Source organism: Apaloderma vittatum, unplaced genomic scaffold, assembly GCF_000703405.1.
Source record: "Apaloderma vittatum isolate BGI_N311 unplaced genomic scaffold, ASM70340v1 scaffold14930, whole genome shotgun sequence".
Lineage (NCBI taxonomy): Eukaryota > Metazoa > Chordata > Aves > Trogoniformes > Trogonidae > Apaloderma > Apaloderma vittatum.
Window position 1 is genome coordinate 24,058 of NW_009692985.1, and position 26,357 is coordinate 50,414.

The window sequence follows — 26,357 nt, forward strand, 5'->3', positions numbered from 1 at the left end:
GATTATACCTTTAGTTGTGGCTGCAGGGCTGGGTTCCTCCTAACTGCTTAAATTTCCCACTCCTTCTATCTCAGCGTATTAGTGAATCCCTTTTGTTTCACAGTTACAAAAGTGTTAACTGGGGATCTTTACCTGGAAGAGTAGAGGAGCTTCTAAACATTCCTGCGAAGCAGAGAGCTTAAGTGAGAATTATGTTTGACATTGAAGGCAGGAAGCTTTTCCAGCAAAATCCCCATCAGTAAATCCTGGAGAAGGCAGATCGTTACGTACGGTTAAATCACGGATATAAAGTTGTATTTCAGCCGTTGCTTTTGAATTACTAGAATTTTCTGCATTTGGCACCGGTAAGGAATCCAGCCTGTTCTCCAGCATTGTCAGGTCAGCTTGTAATGTTTTGCTACTAATGGACCTCAAATGGGAAGATTAAAGCAGCAGATTGGTCTTTGATAAGGTTGAGGAGTCTTAAATGACCAAAAGGCTGCTCCCCACGGTCTGAACAAACATTTTCACAAAAGCAAACGCAGCCACTCTTTCTGACAGATCAATCTCAGTGGAAAAATCCACTGCTTTAAATGATCAGTTTGGACCTTAAAGTGTTTCCAGTATAATAAAAAGTGATGGAAGAATTCAAGGGCTGCAGAGGGATATAAGTGCCTGACTGTTTGTTTTGGCTCTTTCTAGTGTGTGTAGGCAGTTCCATTTCCCTAGAAGTAGCAATTAGGCTGGATTGACTTTTATTTCTGGAAACTGGAAGCTTTATTCAGTCGGCTAAATAAAGAGCAAGGTTGTGGTTTGTTCAAAACTTTTTCACCCATTTCATACCTTTTCTCTTTTGTGCTTCTTAAGACATGATTTATGGGATAAAACCAGCTCCAGCAGCGTTCAGCATTTCGAAGTAGGTCAGTGCACCTGGAACTGCGAAAGGTTCTCGGTGAAGATTGAGACATTATGAAGGTTTTTATGTCTTAGAAGCATACTTTTGTTGAAATGTTATCAACATACATGCATGTGAAGATAGTTTGGTCACATTGGCCTTAAAGGAACCCTGCTGATTTCTCAGCTGATTGATTAACTGGCCCTTATGGCAGTACTGAATTGCAGCAGGGCAAGAGCATCCAGGGATCAGTGCTGTAGAGCTGGAGCTGTCACCCTGGTGTCATCCAGGGAGCAAATGCTCTCTCAGTTTTGACGTACAGGCTTTCTTAGTGTGGTTGTTTTCTCTTCAGCATGCTTTTTTTTTGCTCCTTTAAAACCTTTGTGTAGCTGTTGGCATTTCAGGCCACTTTGTAGTCATGTCTGCAGGCGACAAAACAACGAAGTTGTTGTACCACCAACAAAGCCTTTGCTTCCTCTATCCCCGTCAGGGTGAAGGCAGCACAGAATGAGTTGGGGCAGCAGATCCTGGCTGATTTTGAGGAAGCCTTTCCTTCCCAAGGTACAAAGGTAAAGTTCTCACTTCCCCTCTTCCTCACGTTGAAAAGCGTCGCTGAAAACTGTTCAAGGTAATTGTCGTGGGCTTGAATCACAGAATTGTTGAGGCTGGAAAAGACCTCTGAGATCATCAAGTCCAGCCTATGACTCAACACCATCACATTTTGCATCTAGATTTGAGATCTCTCCGTTCCAGGAGTTCTTTTAGAAAGCAGAGGGCCTGAGGTCTATTCTCACTGTTTCTGTCGAGTGAATGTGAGAGAGAAATGACGCCCTTCCCCTGCCACACCGCGCACACCTACTGCAGCGAGGTCAGCAAACCCCTCGAGCAATTCACTTGTGGCCCCCGTAGACCTCGCCCAGGTTACGGGTTTTTTGTTGGACACGAAGGGTTCACGCTGAGAAAGCCAAGCACAGGCTCTCTGTCTCCGTGCTGCCACCAAGTTTGTCTCTGGTTTACTCACACAGCACAGATACGAACCTGGACTAGGGCTAAGGCACCAACTGTGCTTCCCCAAAATTACGCATCCGAGTGTTTGCAAACAATTTGTGTGGGTAGGTGTCGGTTTGAATTTATGTCAAAGAAAACACTTGTTCTCTCTCCCAGAATGCCAGCTCGGCTGGTTTCTTCATAGAACTAGCAAGTACAGGAATGAGAAAACTCTTTGGGATGCGTCTGCGACGAAGGGCATATGTCATATGTCCATATGTCGTAGCTTTGACACAACATATTTTTTTGTAAATGCTTCTGAATTTTCTGTCTCCTCCACTAACGTCATGGTATACCGATACAAACCAACAGTTGCTACTTTAAGCGTTGCAAGTTGTTCATCTCTAGACTGCTCTTTTCCCCATTAATTTGACCGTCAGGCTTGCAGAAAAGGGGTTTGCTTGTCCCACTTGCCAGACATTTCTCTGTTCCTCAGAATATATGGGATGCTGAAAGGCTTGACAGAAGTGATGGGACAACGATTCTTTCTGTAGATTGAACTGGCTGCTCCTGGCTGTTGATCTACAGAACAACTTTAGAGCCAGTGAAGTAGCTCAGTTTTCATTCAACAGGAGAAAGATAAAGAAGTGATAATAAAGAATAGCAGCAGAAGCATCAAAAAGAGAAGAATAATGGGAGAGGATAAAACCAAGATGACCTGGATGCAGTACAATTTCCAATAACCCATTCAGCTATTTAACCTTAATTCATTTGTTCCTGTTTATTTTGACAGAGGCCTGGAGGACCCAGCAATGTCCTACGTGATGCGTGTCTAGTCGCCAATGTCCTGGATCCCAGGATCAAACAGGAAATCATCAAGAAATTTATTAAACAACACCTCTCAGAGTATCTGGTCCTCTTCCAGGAAAACCAAGATGTAAGGGAAGCTACATTTGGATTTTGCATTTTGCTCTGTTGGCGTTCACAGAGTTTATGTTTCCACAGGTTCCTGTGGGCAAGTGTTTCTGACGCGAGGGCTCGGAAACAGCGACTCGCAGGTGTGATACGGACTCACTGGCGAGTTGAGAGGCGATGTCATCTCTGCCAGAATGACTTCCTCCCACCTTAGACCTCAATTGCATATATAAGCACTGGAAATGGTTTTCTCCTCCTACAGTAAATAAAGAAGTTCGAGTTAGATACACCATATGCCCTGTAAAGGGCTGAAAAATTAAACTCTGAAAATTGCAAACCCAAAAACTTTGAAAAGCAACAAGACCTACCCTGAGGCAAACAGGAAGAAAACCCCAAAATGCCTAAAAAGGTGGGGAGAGATTTCCAGGAAGTAGATTAATCTTTGTAGCTAATTTTAAAACTTCCTGTCCTATTGGTACCAACTTTTTTTTTTAAATTTACTGTAATCACTTCAGATTTTTTAAAAAAACCCAACAACCAAACAAAACCAAATTTGGATAAAAATGTGTTTTAACAGATTTGAAATTTTGACAGTTTGTGACAGAGAGGAGGAAAAGACTAAGATGCTTCATTTTAAATAGCATTTTTCTGTCACAGTTTTTTGGATTAATCTTTCTACTTTTGACCAGAAAACACTAATATTGGGGCGAAAAAATCTCACCCTGCTCACGGTGTAAGAATTCTTGTAGGAGTTTGTGGGTCCGCAGGCCCCAGAGCGTGACAGCCAGCTGAACGTGAGAATCCAGGAATTCCTCTGTTCCCATCCCACTGTTGACTTTGATTTCTCTGTCTGCGAAACAAAGAGGGTGGGATCAAATGAGTTATTGCTGAGATGAGTTTTCAGCAGTAACTGCATGATTTAGGAGTACTGGTATCCTCGTTTTCAGCAGAACTTGCTCTCTCAATGCACAGGAGATAAGGGTTTTCAGTCTGGCGTGTGTTTAAGCACTTTGAGGAACGGCTGTTAGCATTTGAAGTATTATTAATAGTGGTGAAGCGCACTCTGATCGTTAGCCCTAGCTGCTCCGTGAAACTGCAGCAGCACAGTTAAGTGGTCGGGCTGAATATTAGCAGCTGCTGCTGTTAAAGATGATGTTCTCCCTCTTATGCAGGTGGCCTGGCTGGATAAGATCGACAGGCGCTACGCTTGGATCAAGCGGCAGCTGGTGGACTACGAGGAGAAGTACGGGCGCATGTTTCCCCCGGAGTGGTGCATGACGGAGCGCATCGCCGTGGAGTTCTGCCACGTCACGAGGTGAGTGTCTGGAGAGCTCGCGATGCCTCCCAGCAGAGTCACCTTCCTTCAGAGCCAAAAGAATGGCTGTTCCCTCACCAAATCGATGGTCTATCCATAAGACTCTAAAGGCAGTCTTCAAGTATCTGTACAGAATTGTCCATAATTAAAGCAAGAGTGAAAACCCCAAGGTGTGTCACCAGTACTGTGTGTGCTTTTGAGAGATTAAGATGATAGAAATCAGTTTTCAATGTAACAGAGGTAAAAAACAGTAATAGTGGAGGCCAAGTGAGACAGTGTGAGCTTGCTGTGCTGTGACTGCCTCAGACCGTGCAAACAGCCAGAGACTGGGGACCAGAGGAAGGTGCCAGCTGGAGTCCCAGCAGCAGCACTGCCTTTCTGCTGGGACCCCAGTCAGAGACGCCGCGCTTCCCAAAGTCTGATCCTGTGGGCTTTCGCTGGCTGTTAGGAGACGGGGTCCAGTTACCCGCAAAGCGTTAAAACAACTGTGGTTATGTCTGAAATGCGATCTGTGAAGCATTTTTATGTTAGAGTGTCTTAGGAATTAGCCTGAATTTTATGATTAAAATCTCCGTAGGGAATAGACTGAATTACAGTGTTAGTTTTCAGATCTTTCTCTTTATGGAAAACAACATTAGTGTTTTCTATTTCTCCCCGCCTCTCTTTCAGGACAGAGCTTGCTAAGATAATGCGCACAAGAGCAAAGGAGATAGAAGTGAAATTGCTTTTGTTTGCAATTCAGAGGACAACCAACTTCGAAGGACTTCTGGCTAAACGCTTCTCAGGTTGCACTCTAGCTGATGGGACGGTGGTAAGGGGATTTTTCAAGAGCAACCCTTTGCTCAACAGCTTCTTTAGGAGAAAGAAGCCCTCTCACACATAACTATGTAATGGGAAGTGTGAAAGGTGCCACCTGCAGCCTCCTCTTGCAGTGGCAAGTTAGGCTGTTCAGTGTGACTGTGCTCAGTGGCTTGTAGTTGGGAAAGGAGTTCTTGATCTTGCAGACTGTGGTAGAGAGGATGGCACAGGGCTCACAAGAAGGGACGTGCACTGATTGTGTACTTTGTTGGTTCTCCTGGGCCTCGGGCTGTTTGCAACTGAAGCCACACTGCTGTGGAAAACCACGAAGAAATTATGGCGTGGTGACCACGTTATAATGTTTGTTCTTTGCATGTCGGTGACACATTATAACTAAAAGTCACCTCTTCATTTCTAGTTACCGCACGTTCACCACATGGTGCCATCTTTCAGTCCTGCATTGTCTATTGGCTTAGTCTGACTTGCAGGGGTGTTGGTAGCTTCTACTTGTCATTGCCTCATTTTGTAGCTTATAAAAGCAGAGCCAAGAAAAACAGCTCAGTGATATCTCTGGGGTCATCTCTGTGCTTTTACTGCCCAAAATCTCAGCCAAGGGCTCTGCCTGCCAAGTGCTCTGGGAGCAGAGTCCACATGTGGCTTCAGAAGCCACTGGTTTGAGGTTGGTTTCTCTGTCCAGCTGGTGTCTTGAAGCCTACTTGGATGTGATAATTCAGCCTACGAGGAAAGTCTGCTGGACCCACTTGTAATTTGCTGTGGATCAGTAGGTGCCGCTAATTAAAAAGGGAAGTCCCGTAAGGTTTTCCTCCTGACTGAATTCAGCTCTCTCAAGAAAATGGCTTGATTTTTTTCTGACAAATTTCATGTGAAATTTGCAGCTTTAATTAAATTGGCTTCACTGGGTTGTTATTCCTTTGGAGGAGGTAGGCACAGAAGCTGTTATAATTGAGAAAAACAGAAGGGGATGGCGTGGCTTGAAATAAAAGAAAATACTCTCTGTCCCCCTTTCTGACAGAACCTGCAGGTTCTGACACTCTGAGTGTCAGTATCTGACCTGTGTGATACACTAAATCAAGGCCATAATTATAAATGGCTGTCTGGTGAGGGCACAGCGGGGACAAGCAGTGTGGTGGGAGCAGGAACGTGGGATTTACTGAGGAGGCAGAGTTTGGGAGCCTGGGTCCACTGGCTTTGGAGTTTGTGAGTGGAAGTTTGATGCTGGTCAAAAAGCCCTTTCTGGGAAGGATTCAGGGAGAGAATCACAGAATGTGGGGGGCTGGAAGGGACTTTTAAAGGTCATCTTGTCCAAAGGTGAGTGTGGGTGCTGGAAGAGGGTGCTGGTGGAGTGATGGAACCAGAGTAGGAGGGAGCGTGGAGAGGCACCAGCTGGCACTCTGCAGTCACCTCTGTGCTTGAACTGCTGTAGAGGGCTTTGAAGGGCTTAGTAAAGCAAAATATGGATGCAGTTGTGTGCCAGAGAGGGGAAAACACACTGTTCTCTAAGGAGTTTCCTTCTTTTTTCACAGAAAAAGCCAGAAGTGCCACTTCCCTCCACCAACCCGTTTCTGGAGGATGAAAGTGGGACGGAGACAGATGAGATTGTGATTGAGAAAAGTGATACGGACAAAGTAAGTCTTTGAAGTTCTCCAGTTGTCAGCGCGGCAGTCTCTGTGTCAAAATCTCTGGTGGTGTCTAAGCTTTTCCCATCACATTTGTTTTCACAGCAATGAATTTAGTGCAGTTTTGATCCTCTGTGCAGCATACAGGCTCCCAATACGACCATGGTTTCTCTGAAACCAAAGCAATCTTTATTTCAGTTAGTAGTGCGGAGACAGTCCTGCCACGTGAGAGTGAGTTGGGTTCTGTTCTAGCCCATACAGCAACAGCTCAAAGGTAACTACGGGATTTCTGTCAAAGAAAGATGAACTGGCATAGTTGGGCTTTCAGATCCCAGAAGCAGCTCCCACTACAAACAGTTGCAATTCGTACGTTGCCTCGTCAGCCAAGCAAACTAAGTCTGGTGTCACCAGGTGACTCACTGAACTTTCAAGTGTCAGTTTGAGATTTTTGCTCCAGATACGTTACTCCTGGGATTCTTATCTCTATAGTGCTTTTCATCCATTAACCTCTGCGAAGCAGGCAATGTCTAACCATTTGTACGAGCACTGGCTTTCCAAAGCCCTCTGCAAACATTAAAGGAGTGAATAGTAAACGCAATTGTTTTAGTTGGCACCAGTATCAAAGCCTGTAAGCCTGGTATTTTTTACTCTCCAGAGGGATGTTTTTTAAGTGTTCCGTTGTAAGTTGCTTGTGAAGGTTCTTCCCTCTTTTTGTTCAGGGAGTGTAGAGCCCTGTAAACGGGCCAGTTACAGGTGGCTTCCGCAGGGATGACCAGGGCTGGAGGACCTACTCAAATCCACGACCCTGGGCAGTTTGCTGGTGCCCTGCATCCCCTCCAGATTTGCCCACGAGCAGGGCAGTTCTCTGCATTCCACCTGCAGCAGAAGTCCTGAAATAGAACGATTAAGCAAAGTTTTGCTCTTTCCATTAAAATACAGCTTGGCCAGTTGGTATTGGCCGGACTTTATCAGTGATCTACAAGACAGAGATTGGGAACTTGGGGAGCTGCCTGTGGGGCGTATTTTTTGTGGAGAGTGCGCTCCCTGCAGTCCGTAACGGCTGAGGGAAGATTGACTGAGAGGGCATCCTTGGAGAAGTCAGCAGTGCGAAGACATAAATTGCAAAGCTGTTCAGGGCTGATTTTAGCGCACGGTGGAATGCGCTGCCCTAGCCAGAAACAGTTCAGGTGCTTCTGGGAAAGGAGCTGCTCTGCTCCTCCTGTGAGGGGAGGCCGGTACGAAGCCATCCGCTGAGCTGTCCCTTGAAATGCTGCTTGCGGCGAGGTTGCCTTCTCTTTCTGGGTACGGCCCGTGGTAACACTCACAATGGCGTGCCAGGCTTGGCTGCAGGCACCTGTCAGCCAAACGGGAGCCCGGTAAGCCCCGGTGTTGCAATCGCAAAGTGCCAGCATCTGGCGGTTAGTGCTGGTGAGGTCGTGCTGGAGGTCTCATCTTCTCCTCTCAATAGCTGGAGAAGGGGCAGGAAAGGTTGAAGATGGAGACTGGTGAAGACACTGGTCCCCAGAATCACACTTGGGAGTGTAAGAGGGATCCCAAGGGTTGGGGGAGAGGGAATCCATGTTAAAAAAACCCCTCTTTCAGTGATCCTAGCAGTTCGTTTTAATCTGTTTACTTTGGATAGTAATGAAAGGAAACTGGGCCAGCTGCAGACCTCCTTACTGTGACAACAGTAACCTTTTATTATTTCCATCAAACTCAAGGAGGAAATAGCTTAAACATCTGCAGCTTTTGGACAGGATTGCACACTCAGAAATACAGCTTCATTGCTACCGTTAAAAGATTTAGGATTCCCTCCACCAGCCATGCTAGGAGCAGCACGATGCAGAGACACACGCGCGCAGGCGGAAAACTGGTCCTGCAGTAGGAGTTGGCTCTTCCAGCCTGCTCAGTCGTAAACATCGTGAATCTGCAGCCTTGTGTTGGCGCTGCCATCCTGGAGACTTGGCGGCTGGAAGGTTTCTGTAGTTCCCACCTATTGTTTTTCTCCTGGCTCCGAGGAGCGTGCATGTCCTGCCGAAGCGGGCGGGCACTGGCACAAGGGCTGGGGCAGCAAATGCTGGTTGGTGGCTCTCCTAAAGCTGTAAAAAACTTACGTTAGCCAGTCTATACAGGTGGTCTAGTCTCCATCAAACCCATTTGCTCGCTTTAGGTTTGCAGCCATGTGTTGGTATTCATCGTGTCCTCGGGTCTTAATTATTTCTGAGAAGTGCTTGCCTCATCATTCTCTGCTGTTTCTGCAGAAAGACTTTGTGCCACCTCCTCTGTCATTTAGGAGAATATGTCCTTTAGGCGCTCTTGTTTTGCTTTTCTTATGCTAAAAAAAAAATTAAAAAAAATCAACTGGAAACATTTGTATCTTCGTGGGCTGGGAGCTGATCCTGGCTTTTTGTGGAGAGAGGCAAGAATTCCATTCCAGAGACAGCGCTCGGTGCAGGCAGTGAAAAATTGTCAGCTTGCTGGCAAGCAATGAGAAATACTGTCTATCGGTTAAAAAAAAAAGTAAAATAAAATCTAGCTGTAGGGCAAAGATGGGCTTAAAGGCCCTGCCCAGCCTGGTACTTCAACGTGCACAAATTTGAGCATGTGAGTAGTCCCCAGCAACTTCCCTGAGATGCGCTTGGCCACTGTGTAAGGGCAGCACTAAACTAAACTGAGAGTAAACCGGGTGACTCCCGAACGGCACATGTGCTTAATGCTCTAAATGTGATTTTAAAATAGAAGTCTTTGCATCTCCAGAAACATGTCTCACTGTGAAAGCAGTGCTGTCACGTTGCCTGTGTAATTCCAGCTCCTCCAGTAATCGCGTGCTGTTCATCTAAATAAAATTCATGCAGATGAAGTCTGTAATGTTCTAAAATGTAGGGATTTTTCAATGTTGCTGTCAAACAACTGCTGCGTTTCATTTGGGAGGTGACTAATGGAGCCTTGTTGCTGTTTGAAGGGTTCAGCAAGGTTTTATTTACAAACTGCATTAATATTCGTTATGGAAACCTGTTAGCAGGGAGCTGCCTTCTCTTTAAGGACAGAGTATTTTACAAGTGAAAAGCTAATTCCTTGGAATACTAACAGCTCTGTAAGAGGAAAGGAAGACTTGGACACGCTGACACTGTACCTACTGGTGATTACAGGTCTTTGATTATTTGACAGCAAGTTTCTGTGTTGTTTCTAAAGACTTAAATCCTTGTGTGCTGTTGCATTGCTGTTCCCTGTAGCTCTTACAGGTTTAAAACCAACACTCAGAATGTTTTCTTGCAGCCAAAGAAGCCAAAGGTCCCTGACAATCCTTTTCATGGCATTGTTTCCAAGTGCTTCGAGCCTCACCTTTATGTGTACATCGAATCCCAGGACAAGTGAGTAACCGGTGTGCTCTTTGGGCTTTGCTTGCTTTCCAACGTGTTGCACTTGGATTGTACTGAACTCTGGATTCAAGCTGCAGAAAATGAATTTCTTGAAAGTCTGCTTTCTCATTTCATCACGAGGAGTCTTCATGGTTTGAGAAAGTTAGAATGAGCGAGGCATTTGCTTGGGCAAAAACAAGCGTTCAGAGGGCTGTGGATGCTGGTTGAGCTGTAATTGCGAAGGGCTGCAGGAACGATGCCCGCTGCCTTTCCGCGGGAGAGGCTTAGTGTTTCTGAAATTGCTTCTGTTGCCTCTGCAATTCCCACTGCAGACATGCGCCTTTCTTTCGTCTCATGTCTTCCACAAATAATAGGTTTGCTTTTTCCTATAAAATACACATGTGGCTTTGTGACAGAGGAGTTTCAAGATTTGCTTTATAGAAGGAAATTATTTGAGATCCTCAGATGAAAGCTGCTGTAGATGAGCTGGCTGTGAGATAACATTATCATCGCTCACAGATTGAGACTTTGTCAGGGGCTTTAATCCCTGGAACCCTTCTTCGTCGCCTTCTTTGACTTGCAGTAAAACAACTTGAATGAAGGACACTTGGAGCTCTTGAGAAGTTTTTAGAGCTCTTAACACACTTTCCTGTGCACCTTGGTTCACACCGGGATTTAAATAACATCTCTGTAACAACTGCAGTGCCGGTTTGGAGAGGAGAGAGTAGGAAAAGGTTCAGTGCCGTCCCTTAGCACAGGTGAGTGGCTGGAGGAGAAAGAGGCACCTGCCTGGTGTAGCTCATCTCTCTGTGCCCTTCTGTCTTCCAAGAACTTACCCATGAGAGAGCACATAACTTGAGGCTCGGAGTGTGCTGACTTTCTCCAAACTCCGAGAAAACCATCTTGAAAAAACCTTACCCTTGTCCCAGCACCCTTTTATGCTTAAAAATAAATAAAGCCTTGCACAAGAGTCTGTCCTGCTGGGTTTAGGTTCTGCTCTGCAGTGTAACAAAGTAATAGAATTTTTTTTTCCCTCCCTCCTGCCCTCGGCTAACTGAGCGCTAACATCTTGGAATATTTCTTCCGTTCTCACTGGGGACCATTTTAATCCCCACTTTGGTAATTCTATCCCACTGCGCTAGCCCTTTCAGTTTTGGGGTTGTTTTTTCTTCTCCTTTACAATCCTGAGATGTTTTATATTAGCTTTATAGCCACAGGCTGCAACGAGTTCAAAGAAAAACTGCCACAGTATTCCCCATGCTGCTCCATGCTGCCAAAAAAGGCTTTCCTTTATGATTTTTCTCTCTTCTTCCCGCTTTGATTGAACTTTTGAGGGATCTCTTGCTGATATCTGAAAATGAGGAGTTGCTTGGGTAATTAATTGTATGTTTGGGCTCTGAATAGTGAGACTAGTGGGACAGTTTTCTTCATCATTGCCTCTAGTCTGTGGCAGAAAGCATCCAGGACCTTTTCTCCTGAAAAATTGTTTCCATACTCATTTGAAAAAACACGGAGCCAAAATCTGTAGCCATTTAAGAGGAGACACCTGAGAAAAGGACACTAAAGATGCTGCTCTCCACCCTCAGCTGCATATAAATATCAGATTTCTTAACAGCGAAGCAGGTTTCATTTCTGACCCTTTGGGATGTGTGTCTTTAGCTCTTCTCAGTGGTTTGTTGGAGCAACGGGAGCATACACATGCTGGAAAAAAAGACTGAATAGGTAGAGGAACGTAGGAATGAAAGTAAGAACCAGGATAAAATTCCCTTTATTTGATTTAATTTCATATTTTCTCTTGGTTAGATTTGGAGAGTTCCTACTCCCAATAAATATGCTGCTGTTAAGGAAATACTGCGTCTATGCTACCAGAGAATTTCCGTGGAACTTTTGTGCGAAGGCTCTAGAGAAAACGTTCGTTTCCTGTAGCTCTCCTGCCTTCTTCGTGTTTCATCTCCCAGTAGCTTTTCCAGCCAAATTCTTTGTGCCCCCGTTACACCACGCAAAGTTTTCATGTTGTATTTGACATCAACTAAGGTGTGCATTAATAATATATTGGTTCCCTTAATACACAGCATCCTGACGTTTTGCTTGTATTGATCCCACGCTGAAATAAGAACGGTTCTCAGCGCCTGCCTTTTGACGGGCACTTTGTCCAGGTTGGGGTCAGAACGAGCACGAAGCTCTTGCTCTGCTCTCCCAGCTCTTCTGGCCAGCTGCGTTTGCTCGTGTATCCCAGTTTACATGACCTTGGGGGACTGGGAAAACGTAGATGCATTTCACTTCACCTCGGAGAAGAGAGCACGTGGAGTAAAGAAACAAAATCCGTTGATGTTCCTCACTGAGAGAATGAAAAAAAAAACCAACAAAAAATGGTAAGGAAGCTCCACTTTGTTGCCCACGTGCAGCAAAGCCCAGATGCGGAGGTGGAAGTGCGGCTGTTTAATTTAATGGGGCTTTTGACACGAAGGAAGCCACGTCCACTTTACTTGAGAAGCCGAAGGAACGCTGCAGCTCGCGTTGTGCGCGAGCCCTCCCGCCGCAGCCGTCTGCTTGGCGCTCCTGCCGCCGCGGCGGGAGGTGGGATTTGCTTTGCTGTGGTCGAGTGCAATCAGTGGTGCTTCGGTTCAGCGTTCGATCCCTCGTGCCAGCGTAGAGTTTTACCACGTCGGCTGAGCAGCCTGATATTTTTACAGTTCTTGTAACAAAGCCGAGGAACTGTGGAATAAGAGCTACGCAGAGCGCTCAGAGCAGAAAGCAGTAAGCGTGAAAAAAGGGGCTACTTGTCTTTGCAGTAGCCAATGAACCCATGAATGAACTTGATGATTTAAAACCCTCGTACTGCAGGCCCGTTTCTGTAGATTAGTTTGGCCCTGCGGATCATCCGCAGCAGGAGCTCATCCGTTCTGGTGCAGCGATCTGTAAGTTTAACAGGAAAGAGATAGGTCCCCTCTTCTGCTTTTGCATTGTCGTGGGTTCTTTGATAAACTGGAATCGGAGCGTTTATTTTCTCTTTCAAAAGATGAAAAGAAAGAAAGGACAGGAACCAGGGGCAAGTTTTCGCTGTTGATGGGCTTCTCGCCCTTTCTTTGGCAGAGGTGAGTGAGAACGTGCTGAAGAGTCTCGGTAGCGGTGCTGGCAGTGACGCCAGCCCCATCCCGGGAGGCCCTGCTGCAGCCTCTTTGCATGAACTCCTGATTTGTGCCGGGAGCCCCATGAGCTGGGCTAAGATTAGGAGAACTTGTTGAGCCCAAACTCTTTGACAGGCTTTTAAAGAAGATTTTTCATTTCTATGAACAGCGTTGCAATCCTGTCCAAAGAAGTCTGTGCCTGAAAAGTAATACTTTAAAGTAAAATCTTCTTTTTTGGGATTTTTTTAATGATAGTTTGGCTTCTTGTGGAAGGTATGGTTCAGGTTCTTTCTTCTCCATTCTCCTTCTAAGGATTTGGCTTTCTACTTACGTACCCTGGATCGAGGCACAGCAGTTAGAGGTGAAAGCTGTGCCGTGGGAAGGGGAGAGCTGGTGGAACTGGAGCCAAGGCTGTAGTGGAAATGGGAATATAAATTACAGGAACTTCATAACTCCTTTGGGTGAGCAGAGTGCCACTCTGTCATCTGAAATGTCTGTGTATTCCTCAGAAGCCAAACCTCCTCATTGAAAGTCGTATTCGTGCGTCTGGGGGAGGAGGTTTATTGCTGTAACTGAATTCACCTGGCAAAGGTTGCTCCGCTCCGCTGAGCTCCGGTGTTTGGAGAGCTGGTCCTGGCTCGTGACAGGGATGTGCTGTCTCTGGAGGAGTAGGACCAGAGGAACTCCCCAAGATCAGAAGGTTTCTTTGGTTCTGTATTGATGGTTCTGGCCCTCTGCCATGCTGAAAAGCCTTTTTGTCATGACGAAACGGTGGAGTGAAGTTTATTGTTGCCTAAAGACCGAAATATTTGAGTAAAGACCAGGTTATAATGAATTGCTGGAGACAAAAGGAGGGCTTTTTGTGCTTTTAAAAGGGGTTTAAGTAGGAAGTGCACTTTGCGCTCGTGCTAAATAAAACTTCTTCAAGGGCTGCGTGAAGTTGTGTGAAACCAGGTGGTATCCAAATGGGACCAAGAAATGGCACACCGTTTTGAGCACGTCCCTTTAAAAGCCTTATTCCCTGGGGTCTGCTCCGGAGGCCGCTGATACGGGAAGCCCGACCGTTACTTTTGCCGGTGCCAGGAATGAAACTCGAGCGTCCGCTTTATGCGCTCGCATCAGATGTGCTGAACCCCATCCTGGCAGACTTGCGAGCTTTTGTATGTGACTGGAGAACAGATTGAAGCTGCCACTAAAGCTCTGGAGCACAAAAGGTCGTTATTCATCGGTTCACTCAGCGGTATTGTATGAGTTTGTGCTGAGAGGGTGGAGATAAGAAAAGGCTGGAAAACCTAAAATCTGAATGTGTTTGCTGGTGTCAGAAGACGGGGCGTCTGGTTTTAAGCATTATTCTCTCTCCTCCTTCCGTTTCCTCCTCCAACGTCCTAAAATATCTTTCTATTGTTCCCCCGCATCAGAAATCTCGGCGAACTGATTGACCGGTTCGTGGCCGACTTCAAGGCTCAAGGTCCCCCCAGACCCAACGTGGACGAAGGAGGAGCCGTCCTGCCCAGCTGTGCCGACCTCTTTGTGTACTACAAGAAGTGCATGGTGCAGTGCTCCCAGCTCAGCACGGGCGAGCCCATGATAGCCCTGACCACAATATTCCAGAAGTATCTGCGGGAGTATGCCTGGAAAATTCTGTCTGGAAACCTGCCCAAGTGAGTTTTGCTTCTGGTGAGATGTTGCAGTGCGGAGCAGATGCTTTGTAAAGATAATTAATAAATACATACTTGTGAACGCTTATGCTTCACTGACAGAGAAACCACGTAGCAGTAGTGTAACTAGATTTATGTCTTGGTTTTCTCAAAAGCTCAGTTTGTTACATTGAGAAACAACAAGAGGCCAAGCGGACAGTCGTGGTATTTTTTCTCTCTGGAGGATAGCTTCATATTTGGCTGTGGTTAGCAGTCGGATTTACACTTTCTTGAAATTCCTCTTGAAATGCCAGCCCAAGGCTCTTCAGAGACTTTCAGAATTACTCTTCCCCTGCTACTTGGGTAACCAGTTCATGCTGTGATTCTTAGCTGTCTTAGCTCAACATTATACATATAATAATTTATAATGATGGTGTTTCATTTGCGTGATGCTGAAGTGCTTACGTGTAACTCCTTCTGCTCTGTAACGTTTTATGTACGTATGAATAAAATCCGTAGATGTAAATGCAGTGAAAATAAAGCAAATCATTATGAATTTACACCTCTGTGGGTAAGTGTACAGGCTAAAGGAACTCCTTGAGATACTGCCAGCCTTAATTATAGATAATTCTGTATGCCATTTACCATCTTCAGTTTTTTTACTTTGTAAACCTGGGGGCAGCAGAATGGATTTCTAAAACCAGTAAAATCTTTTACAGATGGAAGGCGAGAGGGTTACATCCAGACAAGTGGAAAGATAAATTTAATGTGCATTCTCCATCAGGCCTCAGTTGCATTCTTTATGCACATTTTTTTGTGTGCTCCATTTTTGCTGTCCAAGATAAATATCACTGTCCTATTTTTTTAATGGATTTGGATTATAAAGAGTTGAGAGGTAGGGAATTTCCTGACTCTATTTTGAGTCTTTCTTTGTTGATACACAGCCATTAATCGCTGGAATTTGGTGGAAAGAAGCCACATCTTCCGTAATTTAGTGTGTTGATATCATCATTTTTTAAAAACAGGCTACCAAAATTTCAAATGCGTGTTGACATCTGTTAGGACTAGAAGGATAAATATGACAAGCTGCTTGATGGGTGCTGAGATTTTTCTGTAATCTATAATTAGATTTTGAGTAACTGGCATTGAAAGTGAAGCTAACTGGGCAGAGCTGTATTCCCTAATCTACCGCGTTGTGAAAGAATGACACAAAGTTCTCTTTGCCTTTCTAAAAGACACCCCTTAACCAAAACAGCAGCTGTGGGTTTGGTGTAGAATGACACTGGGCTGTGTCGCACAGGGCGTCGGACTTCATGGTCGTAAGGGCTTTTTGTAGCATTGGAGCCGTTGCGTTTATAACATTCTGCAACCCCTGTGTCTGTACACCCGAAAGCCTTACAGCTTTTGTCTTATTTTTTTTTTCCAGGACGACCAGCAGCAGCGGTGGGCTCACCATCACTAGTTTGCTGAAAGAGAAGGAAGGTTCTGAAGTGGCAAAGTTTACTCTAGAGGAACTCTGCCTCATTTGCAGCATCCTGAGTACCGCAGAGTACTGCTTGGCCACCACCCAGCAGGTGAGCTTTCCCCTGCTGCGCCTTGGAGGCCGTGCCCAGCAGCAGCCCCTCTTCTGCCATGAGCTGCCTCCCTCCTGAGGGTAGGCTGCTGTGGAGACTGGAAGAGGCAGAAGTACTACAATATATGTAGTGCTGTCTGATCCTCATAGCGTCCCGTTGATTGTTGGGCTCTACGTTATTAAATCCATATTTCAAAAAGAAAAGTATTGATTTTGCTGTCTCTGCTGGGGGAAAGTAGTTTGCTTGTGATCCTGCTTTGCAGCGTCGGTTTTGGATTCAGTCCTTCTGTACTTGTTATGTAACTTGTTTTGGATTGGGAACCAAATTTTTTTTAAAAAAGAAAAGATTCCTCATGGTTCATGGTCTCCCTTTTATAAATAGTTCTGGAAAAATGCTTGCCTGAAATATTGGGGCACAGTGGAGTGAAAGGAGGAGCAGCCACAGTGTTTGTTACGTTCAGGTGCTTTCAAGATGCTGGAGGTTAGCAGACGAGCTGTGATGTTCAGCCGTATCAAAGCCTCTCCACCACTGGAACTGGCAATCCTCCTCCTCTGCAGTTTGGGCACAGACAGCGTGTTGAAAAACAGCTCTATTAGCAGGACAGGTGCCATGGTGTTAAGCTCGTACATTAGCGTGTCGTGCTAGAGTTACAATTATGACCTTGGAGGTTTCCCTCTTTGAGGACGTGTGCCACCAGAGGCTGTCCTGGCAGATCAGTATGTCCTGAGCGTCCAGCAAGGGCACTGGCTGAGTTTTGGATATAGTCTGGTCACAGATCAGCTTTTAGGAAGGGCACAGATGAGGTTTTAAGAAGCTGACCTTTCGAGGACATAAGTTTTCAGGAACAGCCATTTCAAGTAGGAAATCTGAACTTTTCTGTTGCTTCTTTTGTTCCCTAACAGTTGGAAGAGAAACTCAAAGAAAAAGTGGATGCAAGTCTAGTGGAGAGAATCAACCTGACGGGAGAGATGGACACTTTCAGCATGTACGTTCAGCAGATTCGTCCTCCCACAATGATTCGAACATCCTAGTTTGTCAGCCAGATGGTGCTGGAGGAATACAAGCCCAAGATCCCAGTGGCGCAGGACTTGAGCCAGCAGTGGGACCCACCCAGACAGGCAGCTGAGGCACAGGCATTTCCCTGGTGAAGGAATGGTCATCCTTTGGCTGGTCCGAGAGCAGCAGTAGTACAGGCTTGAGATGTAGTTGTTCCCCACCGCCCTGGCCAAAGGAGCAAGAGCACTGGAAAGGGGAAAGGAAACAGTGAGTTTCCATTTGAAACATTTGCATCTTGGCAGCGCTGTGAGGTGGCTGTTACATTTCAAGAAAGGAAGCTATTTCAGTGCATTCCTTCCTGCTTTAACTTCCCACTGTTAATCAGCAGCCTTGTCAGGATGATCAAACCCCATTTCAGATGACATAAAAGACTGATCCAATCTTACATTTGGGGATTATAATTGAGAGAAGATTAACATTCATGAAAATAACTTTTCACGTAACAATGCTAAAAATATTCCCCTCTAACATCCTCTCTTCTCCACCACTGACAAACACACTGAATATATTTTGAGTGAAGGAAATAGAAGCAAAAAAAAATAATTGTTTTGCCTTGCATCACACAAAAGAAAACTTTGGCAAAGCTGGGAAAACAATCCCTATCACCACCTCTCCTTCCCCCTAAAACAGATTTAGCCAGATAGCAGTAAGATTTTTTTTTAGAAGACATCCTTCCTGTGATTCCTTCTCTCCTGCTCCAATGGGCAGGATCCCATTGAATCTCTATCCAGGTTTTTCACATGGCCTCGGGCTCCATTCCAGGCTATGGAGACTCCCTTCCCTTTAGATATTTCTCAGACCTTTTTGAGAGTGAATCCCTGACCGAAAGCTGGAGTTGCTGTGTCCACTAAGCCAAAGCAAGCAAGGTGGCTGGGGAGTAGAAATAAAACGTAGCGTGGGATGGGATTTCCTTAACGTGGACGAATTGGGGCGAGCCTTGCGTTTTCTCGTGCCGTGTCGGCAGGAGCCAGCTACCCGGAGTCGCTGCTCGCTTTTCGCGGCGGCTGCCTCGCGAGGTGGTTGGTCGTAGGCAGCCGATCTGACGTGTTTTGGAAATTAAGTGTGTAGTTCACGTTTGCTGATTTGGACAGCTCTAAAGTTAAACTGACAGGCGTGATGGATCTTGTACCAAAAGGCTTTTTAATTGACTTTCAGTCTGTTCCAGTGTAGCGCTTTGTCCAGTCTTCTGTCAGTGTTAAGTCATAGCTATAAACCTCTCTGGCGTTTGCTCATTCAACATCAAACAAGTTATTTCTTCTGGGATTTGACATCGTGTTAAGCACAGTCATAAAGAAAGCGATAAAGTGTTGCTGCTTACACACCCTAGAAAGTGTTTCTTCCTTTGCAGAAGGGAGAGTGCAGAACCCCCCCAAATGTGTATAAAGCAATTGACTCTGGGGAGGGGTTGCCCCCGAGGTGGCGAAGTGTTTTCTTTAGGAAATGCAGGAAAAATAATGAGCTGCTCTTGAAGCTCAAAGGAAGGAAAATTATTGTCATGTAAATCCATGATTCTCACCCCGCCCCCTGCCCTGTTGGTCTGCTGTGAGGTTATGGGCAGCGTTCAGAGACCCCACGAAGGCCGCAAGGGCTGAGCTGACTACGGTAGGAACTCACTGCGCCGGAGCTGTAGTGCTCTTTTACAGCCTCAGATTCTGTGCATCTGTCAGGGCTTGTATGAGGATTCATTAACTGCTGCTGAGTACTGTTCCGTGCTGCCTGGGGCAAAGATTTGAAGTGGCTTCTGAGCAGAACCAGGACCTGAGCCCTCTTGGCACGTCGTGACGCCTTGTGTTTGTAACACGCTTCTTGCTGTGCTTGGTGACCCAGCTTCAGACAGACTCCTGGCGAGTGGAGACTGGGGATGAAGTCACTTTCCTTCCACCGAGAGGGCTGCATTTCATTTGGGTGCTGAACCACAACTCCTCCCTACGAGTCCCGGGCAGCAGGTGCCCTGCAGGAGTCAGCTGTGCCCGTTATTTCAGCGCAGCTCCCTTGGCGTTGCTTGAGCTGGTGGAACACCCAAGGGAGTGAATCCTGTAGCACCCGGCAGAGGCACCAGCAGAAACGGTCACAGGCTTTTTTTATCCCAACGCAAGTTTCAGCTCGTGTAACTCGAGGCCGGTAGCCACTTCACCTCCCATACTAATTTTTCCAACTAATTTTGAGTGAGTTTGCCTTTACAAAAAAATTAATTGCTCTGAAGGAACAGTCATTTACTTGGCATCCTGTTCCAGTCACTATATGCTAGACCTCTAGGAAAGGGAACAGAAACCTCCAGGGTTTGCAGTGAGGAACAACATCCAGATCCCAGCAGCGGAATTAAGAGTGGGTGATACTGTATCTCAGTGAGGAGGTGAACGCTTAAATATCAGAACAGTGAACTCCAGAGTAGTACCCAGAATTTTGCAAAGCAGGCGAGAGGGAGGAAAGATGGTTTGAGGAGGCATTGATCAGATTTCTTACAGATCTGCGATTCCCATCATGAGAAAGAGCAAAAGTAAAATCTGGTTTACATAATCCCAAAGTTGCAAGTAGACATCTGTGGCAGATTTAAGGTTTACGCTGTTTTTAAAAACAGTACTTAGTGAAACCCAGTCACTTGTTACTTGTAGCAGAAGTTGTCTGTACTCAGTGAGAGTGGCCCGAGTTGCTGCAGAGTGGTTTTTTGGGATCGGTTGCACCGTTATACACGTTGTAACATGGTGGCGTCAGATACGTCTCCCAGCAATCTTGTGCTGCTGAAAAAACGGAGAGGGAGGGAAACGTGTTTGACTAATGTGTCCTTTAGTCTGGTATATGTCTCTGAGAAACTCAAACAATGGATGGCGGCGATCCTAGACATAGTGTAAATAAAGCATCTGCCTTGATCTTCTCAAATGGGAGACACATTCAGGACTTGTACAGATGTGCTTTTTAAAATCCGCTTTGCAAGTTTCTGTGAGTGGTGGAATATTGACTGCGAATAGCTGGAGAGATGATAAAATGTTTTATGCGGGCTGAATTAAATTTGCAGTCGAATCCTAGTCTGGACACGGTATTCAAGGGCTTCTCCTCTTCCTGATGAGTTATCCCATCTGACACCTTTGATCTCCAGCCCCTTCTATATGTCAAAACAGAGAAAGGTCAACTGTAAAAACGTCCTCTCGACAGTAAAGCTCATTGTGTGCTCCCTGATGAAGAGCACGCAGAACTTCCCAGCTTCTTTTCAGTACAAGTTTTAGCCATATGTATTCACGGCATAATGCTACTGTCAACTAGTAGATGATTTTCCTCCTTTCGCAGTCACACTCCCAGTTCTGGCACTGCCTTGACGAGTACTGTTCTAAAACTTGTGTTTGATTCTTTTCTGCTTTTTTTTTTGCAGCGTGATCTCCAACAGCATTCAGCTGTTGGTGCAGGACCTGGATGCAGCCTGTGACCCTGCCCTGACTGCTATGAGCAAGGTAGGGGATGGATTTGTCTCAGGAAGGGGGAGCCTTAACATCGGGGTGGGCTTCTTGTTTGCTTTGGTTGCCTGATTTTGCTGTTGACAAACCCTTCTACGGAGACTTGGCCATGTATTGATCTCTTGCTTCTTAGAGCAGCAATTGCTCCAAAAACTCATTCAGAGTGGAGCTTTCATTATTCTGCAGCACATTAAAACACATGGATAATAAAATACTTTCTGTAAGTATCTAAGGCTTTCTCTTTCCCCTCCTAATGCCAGTGAGAGCTTTTAAAATTTGGGAGAAAGCATGAAATTTCAAAGGCACCTTCTAGTTTGCTGTCTTCTTTGTGTTCTTCAGCGAGGAGTTTTTCTAGCCTGCTTGTTTGTGGCCGTTAAATGGTTCCTAAAGGGTGGTGTGGAGCTGAGATTGAGCCCTACTGCTTCTGTGATCCTCTCAAGGACATATGGAGCCGTTCCTGGAGGGGCCCATACGATCGATGCATACGGGTTTTGTTGCAGTTACACTGCTGGCTTTTGTACATTTGAAGTGCAGAGCTGGCTTTGCTTGCCAAAGTGTTGTGAAAACCCAGACTGCTTTAGACAGAGGTGAAGACAACAAAAGTGGATTGAATGATTTTTTTTTTTTTTTAATTAGAAATATTAAACATAGAGCTCCATTTTTGTAGGATCAACACGCTGTCTCGCTGCCATGAATTTTAATAGCTTTCTGCTTTATGATATGTTCCAGCTGTAACTACCCCCACCACCCCCAGCTAGTATTTGAAGTGGAATGCAGCTGGTAATAGAGCTTGTACGTGTTCCAAATGAAAAGAGGATTATTCCTTTTTTTCCTCCCCAGTAAAATAACACCGTTGGGAAGGGCTGGGCACTTCAGGTGTTGCATGTGTGCCATGTCAGCTCCTGAACCTACGGAGCCTGGTAGCATTTGGATCGCTTGGCTCTAACTGTTTATACCCAAGTAAACCACAACCTTGAGAAGGCAGCAGCTGGTAGGCCATTTATTTTTGTCTTTGGAACACTGGTAAAATGCAGCACATGTGATGGGGCTGACGATGTATAAACAAGTTAAGTGTTATGAAATTAGCTAAATAAATACTTGTCACTCGTGCACACATTCCGCTATTTCCATCAGACAGAGTCGCTTTTATGCGCTTTTTACTAGACCTGGGTTTGGTGCAAGAGGTTTTTTACTTCACCCTCCTCCTCTCTTTCCTTCAGAGCTGGGTTATTAATCTGACGGTTGAATAAGTAATGCATATAATTATTTAAACACAGTATTTGGACATATAAAATTTCAGTCTTTATTAAGAGAATAAAGACTGTGTGCGTGATCCTTTCCACTTTTGCTGTACCGAGAAGACATGTCTGTCTCAAGATCCCTACTCCATTAGGGCTCTTCCTTTGTTTAGCTTTTTTTCACTTACTTCACTCCGGTGTCCTCCAACATTGAACATTCCCAGTCCTTTGTTGGAGTCTGACTTTTATTTTTTTTTCCCTTGCAAAAATGTTTGGTATCTGTAGAGGTAAATTAAGAAATACTTAAACCTCTAAATCCACTTTGGCTGCCAGCCACTTTGAGAGATTTAGCATAGAAAATAGCCTTATGAATATTACTTTCAGCTGGGAATGGTGCTGTTTGCTTGATTCTTTGCTCTGTGTGTCCTGGTAGAAATAGTACATGGCGAGAAGGTCCCATATTACAAAATTTGTAGGTGATAATCTTTACTTAAACTTTACAGCAGGTGTAGAATGATTAAACATGGCTGTAGAATGGGGAGCTGGGATGGGAGTTTGCCCTAAAAGCCTTACTGTCATTTTCTGCATAACAAAGTATTGCAAATGTGTTGTACTGACCTGTGGCTGGTGCTTAAATTGCCTGGTGGGCTTCATTTTTAATTGTTGGCACGAGGGAACTTCCAGTCCGCACGGGCTGTTTGTGCCCCTGTGAAGTTTATGGATTGCACTGCCTAAGGTTTGATTTACGTGCTGAATTAAGCATCAATTTACATGTAAAACTGTGCTCGCAAGTGGGGCTGGGGGACGTTTTAGTGACTCATGTCGATCGCTTGCTGGTTTTTTATATTTTTGCTAAAACCTTTTGGCACAGCTGCAATTTCCTACTTCCTTACAACTCAGTGGACGACAGCGAGCGCTTAAACATGGAGCTCTAATAGTCTCCCCAGTACATATAAGAAAAACCCCCAAGAGCAGAGCAATCAGAGCTGCCAGCTGCTAATTAACAGTCAGCGTGAGTGCTTTTTAGCCCTCGAACACAGGGAGCGTGCAACAGTGTCGGAAAAGAACGGCGGCGGTGTCAGCGCCCGCTGGCTTTCCTCTCCCTCCCACCTCTTCCTGCACCAGCGACACAAGGTCAGAGGAGAAGGTGCTGGCCCGGCCGTTGCGGATGTCCCCGTGCCCAGTCTGGAGCCTGTGCCGATAAGCCGGCGGCGGGACGGTGCCGAGCACAGCGAGACCTGGAGGCTGATCCGTCCCCCTGAAATCACAAAGCAGCACCTTTTGCCAGAGGCACGTGGCAGCACCCGGCAGTGCCTGGTTTGGCCCTGCCACCCCACTCCCAGCTCTCTGGGGTCACAGGGATGTTTGGGGACACAGGAACCCACCGCCAGGCAGACGTGGGAGCACTCTTGAGCTCCTGCTATACCCAGAAGATCAGGAAGCTCTTCGTGTCTACCAAGCCACCCCAGTTTAGCTCAGTTTCTCTTTTCTCCTGCCCTTTTTAAGAAAGCGCTGAGGGTCCTGTGGGTTTTGTGGTTAAAAACCAGCTCTGAAGGCGGCACCAGGTCTGCAGACCTGGGTCCTGCCCCTGCAGGCGGCCGCATCGCCCTGTGTCCTTGCGGGGTGTAGGTGCCTTTGGACTGCTGCTGGGACACTTGGGACACGGGGCTTCTCCTTTTGGCCTCGCTGCTCCTATTCTTCAGCCTCATTTTCTGCATGTAAACTATGTGGACATCCCAAGAAAAACATAAGACGAGGGAAAAAGAGGAATAAATTTAAAATGACAGGAACAAAGCTTTACCAGAAGAGTTGGGCTCATATTTCTTCTGATGACTTTTCAGTATGTCTTTCATTGCAGCTACTGGGGTTTTTGGGGGTGAAACACACCCACATACGCACACAAAGGGCTATTTTTGCTGTTCGTGCTTTAAAGGTTTGGTTGTAAAGTATTGCTTTTGGAACGAGCACCAACAAAATGAAAAAGCTACTGTTTTATTGTTGTTGCAGTAATTCAGCTCAGCGGTCCCTTCCCACTTTCTGGCCGTTCCCACCATACGGGGACGGTTTGTTGGTCGAGGATCGCTGTCTGTCAAGAAGGGCCAACGCTGGGAATGTGAGTCCGTCAGGGAAACAGGCAGAAAAGTATTTTCTTCAGGCACGACAAGTAGAAAAGCAGTTGTCTCTCGAGCAGTCTTCCAAATTAAAGTAAGAAGGAATGAAAACCTACAGAGCAGGTGCTGAGATCTCCCTCCTAGCCACCCGGGTGATGTGAGTTGAGCAGGCTGGGGTTTTGTTCGTTTGGTTTAAATACGACAGCTTTGGCAGGACACGTGCAGACTCTGTCAGACGCTGTGGTTTTGCAAAGAATTTGGCTTTTCTTGCCCGTTAAGTCACTTAGGCTGGATGTTGGTTGGATGGAATTGAATCAGCTGGGTTGTGGCGGACCAAGTAACGTATTTAAATTAAAAACAGGAATAAAAAAGTTTACGTGCAAAATCCAGAACTTGAGAAAACAAGTTTGGGGACAGAAGAAAAAGCTCATCTTCTCCATGTGCCCGGTTTCCTGCCCTGATTTCCTATCCTGATTCCTTGCCTGTTTTCCTCCTCTTCCACCTCCAGCATGAGAAACAGCATCTCCAAACACGTTGCAGGGCGTGCAGTCTCGGAACAGTAGCAGAGCTAAGAGCGCTTCTCTGGATGCCTCTGTTCCTCAGTGAGACTTTGTTATATGTGGTGATGTTGGGCCAAACCTTACCCAATTCCCTCTTCTCCTTTTTTTTTCTTCTTCCTCACAACTTACACCCTGCATTCCCTGGGTACTGCAAGTAAAGCTCAGAGAAAGTCAGTGGCGTCGCACATCTGGCGCACAGGGGCTGTTGTGTTGCGTTTCTGCTGACAGTAAATGAAAACAAAATGGGAGGTTGAGCAACTCTTCTTGGTTTGTATTTTTTTTTTGAATGTGTATTTGGGAGGGGCTGAAGTTGGCATCCTGGCTTGTGCGCCAGCAGTGCTTTCAGTTTGAGCCGTGCTGGGACTTTCAGACTATTTCTACCTCTTCCATCTATCTGTCATCAGTCTCACCAGTATTAAAGTCTTGGCTGCCATACAGGAATCCAGACTTTGCAAGCTTGCAGATATTTTCTCAAATGCCTGTAATCAGGATTTATATGGGCACTTCATCCCAGCAAACTGGGAAACTGTTAAATATTAAGGCGGTCTGGCATGCTCCGAAAGCTTTTTTTGATCCTAGTGGTCCCCATCTGTGGAGATTGCAGGTCACAATCTCTGTCAAAAAAGGACCCTTCTTGGGCTTTCTTTGTATCTTGTTGTGGAACGGGTTTTGCTCAGTCAATATAGTGACGAAGAAGTTGACCTTGGTGGTGAATTGCAGAGACGGGCTCTTGATGGTTCCTTAGAGATCTTCTGGCAGGAAGTTTGTGCAGTTTTCCTTACCTATCGCTTGAATCTTAATGAATTAAACAGTCCTTTTGCTTGTTTTTTCCCCTTTGTGCAGATGCAGTGGCAGAACGTGGAACATGTTGGTGACCAGAGTCCTTATGTCACCTCAGTGATTCTCCACATCAAACAGAACGTCCCCATCATCCGTGACAACCTGGCCTCCACGAGAAAGTATTTCACTCAGTTCTGTATAAAATTTGCAAAGTAAGTTACCAAGCTTATTGAGGTCTCTGATTCTCACTGGTCTGTTTGTACCTGATTAACTATTTGCGTTCTAGCGTGAGCATCAGTGGCTGTTAGTGTCTGGGTGAAGACCCTCTCCATCCAAGGAGACCCCAGAGGGAGGTGGGGTAGGACCAGCAAACCAGCAGCTGCTGGCAAGGTTGAGAGATACTTAAATTTCTTATCTCAAGTTTTCTACTGAGGCAGCTTTTCTCAGATATTTGTATTGATTGGTTCCTCCATATGTGCCTAAACCATCCCATAAAATAGTCAGATTTTGGTGGATATTACGATGTATTCCTGGCAAAAACACTTAAAGTTGACAGGCACGAAAGAACTGAAAGGTGAGGCAGAAGTGCTCCCAGCCTCTGGATTCAGGATTGAGGCTGCAGCTCCCCAGCACCTCTTGGACACCTAAACTTTGAAACTGCGTGTCTGAAACAAAAATCCAGTTCTTTGGGAAGATACTTTGAACTCTTCCCTGCTTGCCAGTGGCCCGCTGAGCTCTTTGCGTGCCAGTGGCCCAAGAAAATCCCTCGGGAGGACTCTGCCAATTGTAGCTGCTGCTTTTGATGTTGCATGTGACTATGCTGGTAGCACCACGCGTATCGTGTGTCACTCTAAAATACCTTAACGTTTCATTCATCTGTAATAAGCTAATCATCCCGAAATAAACTGTATGGCCTGGCAGTTACTGTGTGGGTTTGAGACT

General features: G+C 45.8%; 1 protein-coding gene across 1 annotated transcript in view; it reads left to right on the top strand.

Moving 5' to 3' along the window:
- The window catches only part of VPS53 (vacuolar protein sorting 53 homolog (S. cerevisiae)), a gene marked incomplete at its 5' end in the record, with an annotated part of 58,011 nt that overhangs the window by 21,588 nt on the left and 10,066 nt on the right, over window positions 1–26,357 (top strand). Inside the window, 11 exons of the mRNA XM_009877098.1 lie at window positions 1,365–1,443; window positions 2,655–2,798; window positions 3,949–4,091; window positions 4,761–4,902; window positions 6,434–6,535; window positions 9,803–9,897; window positions 14,432–14,674; window positions 16,077–16,224; window positions 17,127–17,209; window positions 20,645–20,723; window positions 25,479–25,627. Of these exons, the coding sequence (XP_009875400.1) occupies window positions 1,365–1,443; window positions 2,655–2,798; window positions 3,949–4,091; window positions 4,761–4,902; window positions 6,434–6,535; window positions 9,803–9,897; window positions 14,432–14,674; window positions 16,077–16,224; window positions 17,127–17,209; window positions 20,645–20,723; window positions 25,479–25,627 (1,407 nt within the window). The remainder of the gene's footprint in view (window positions 1–1,364; window positions 1,444–2,654; window positions 2,799–3,948; window positions 4,092–4,760; window positions 4,903–6,433; window positions 6,536–9,802; window positions 9,898–14,431; window positions 14,675–16,076; window positions 16,225–17,126; window positions 17,210–20,644; window positions 20,724–25,478; window positions 25,628–26,357) is intronic.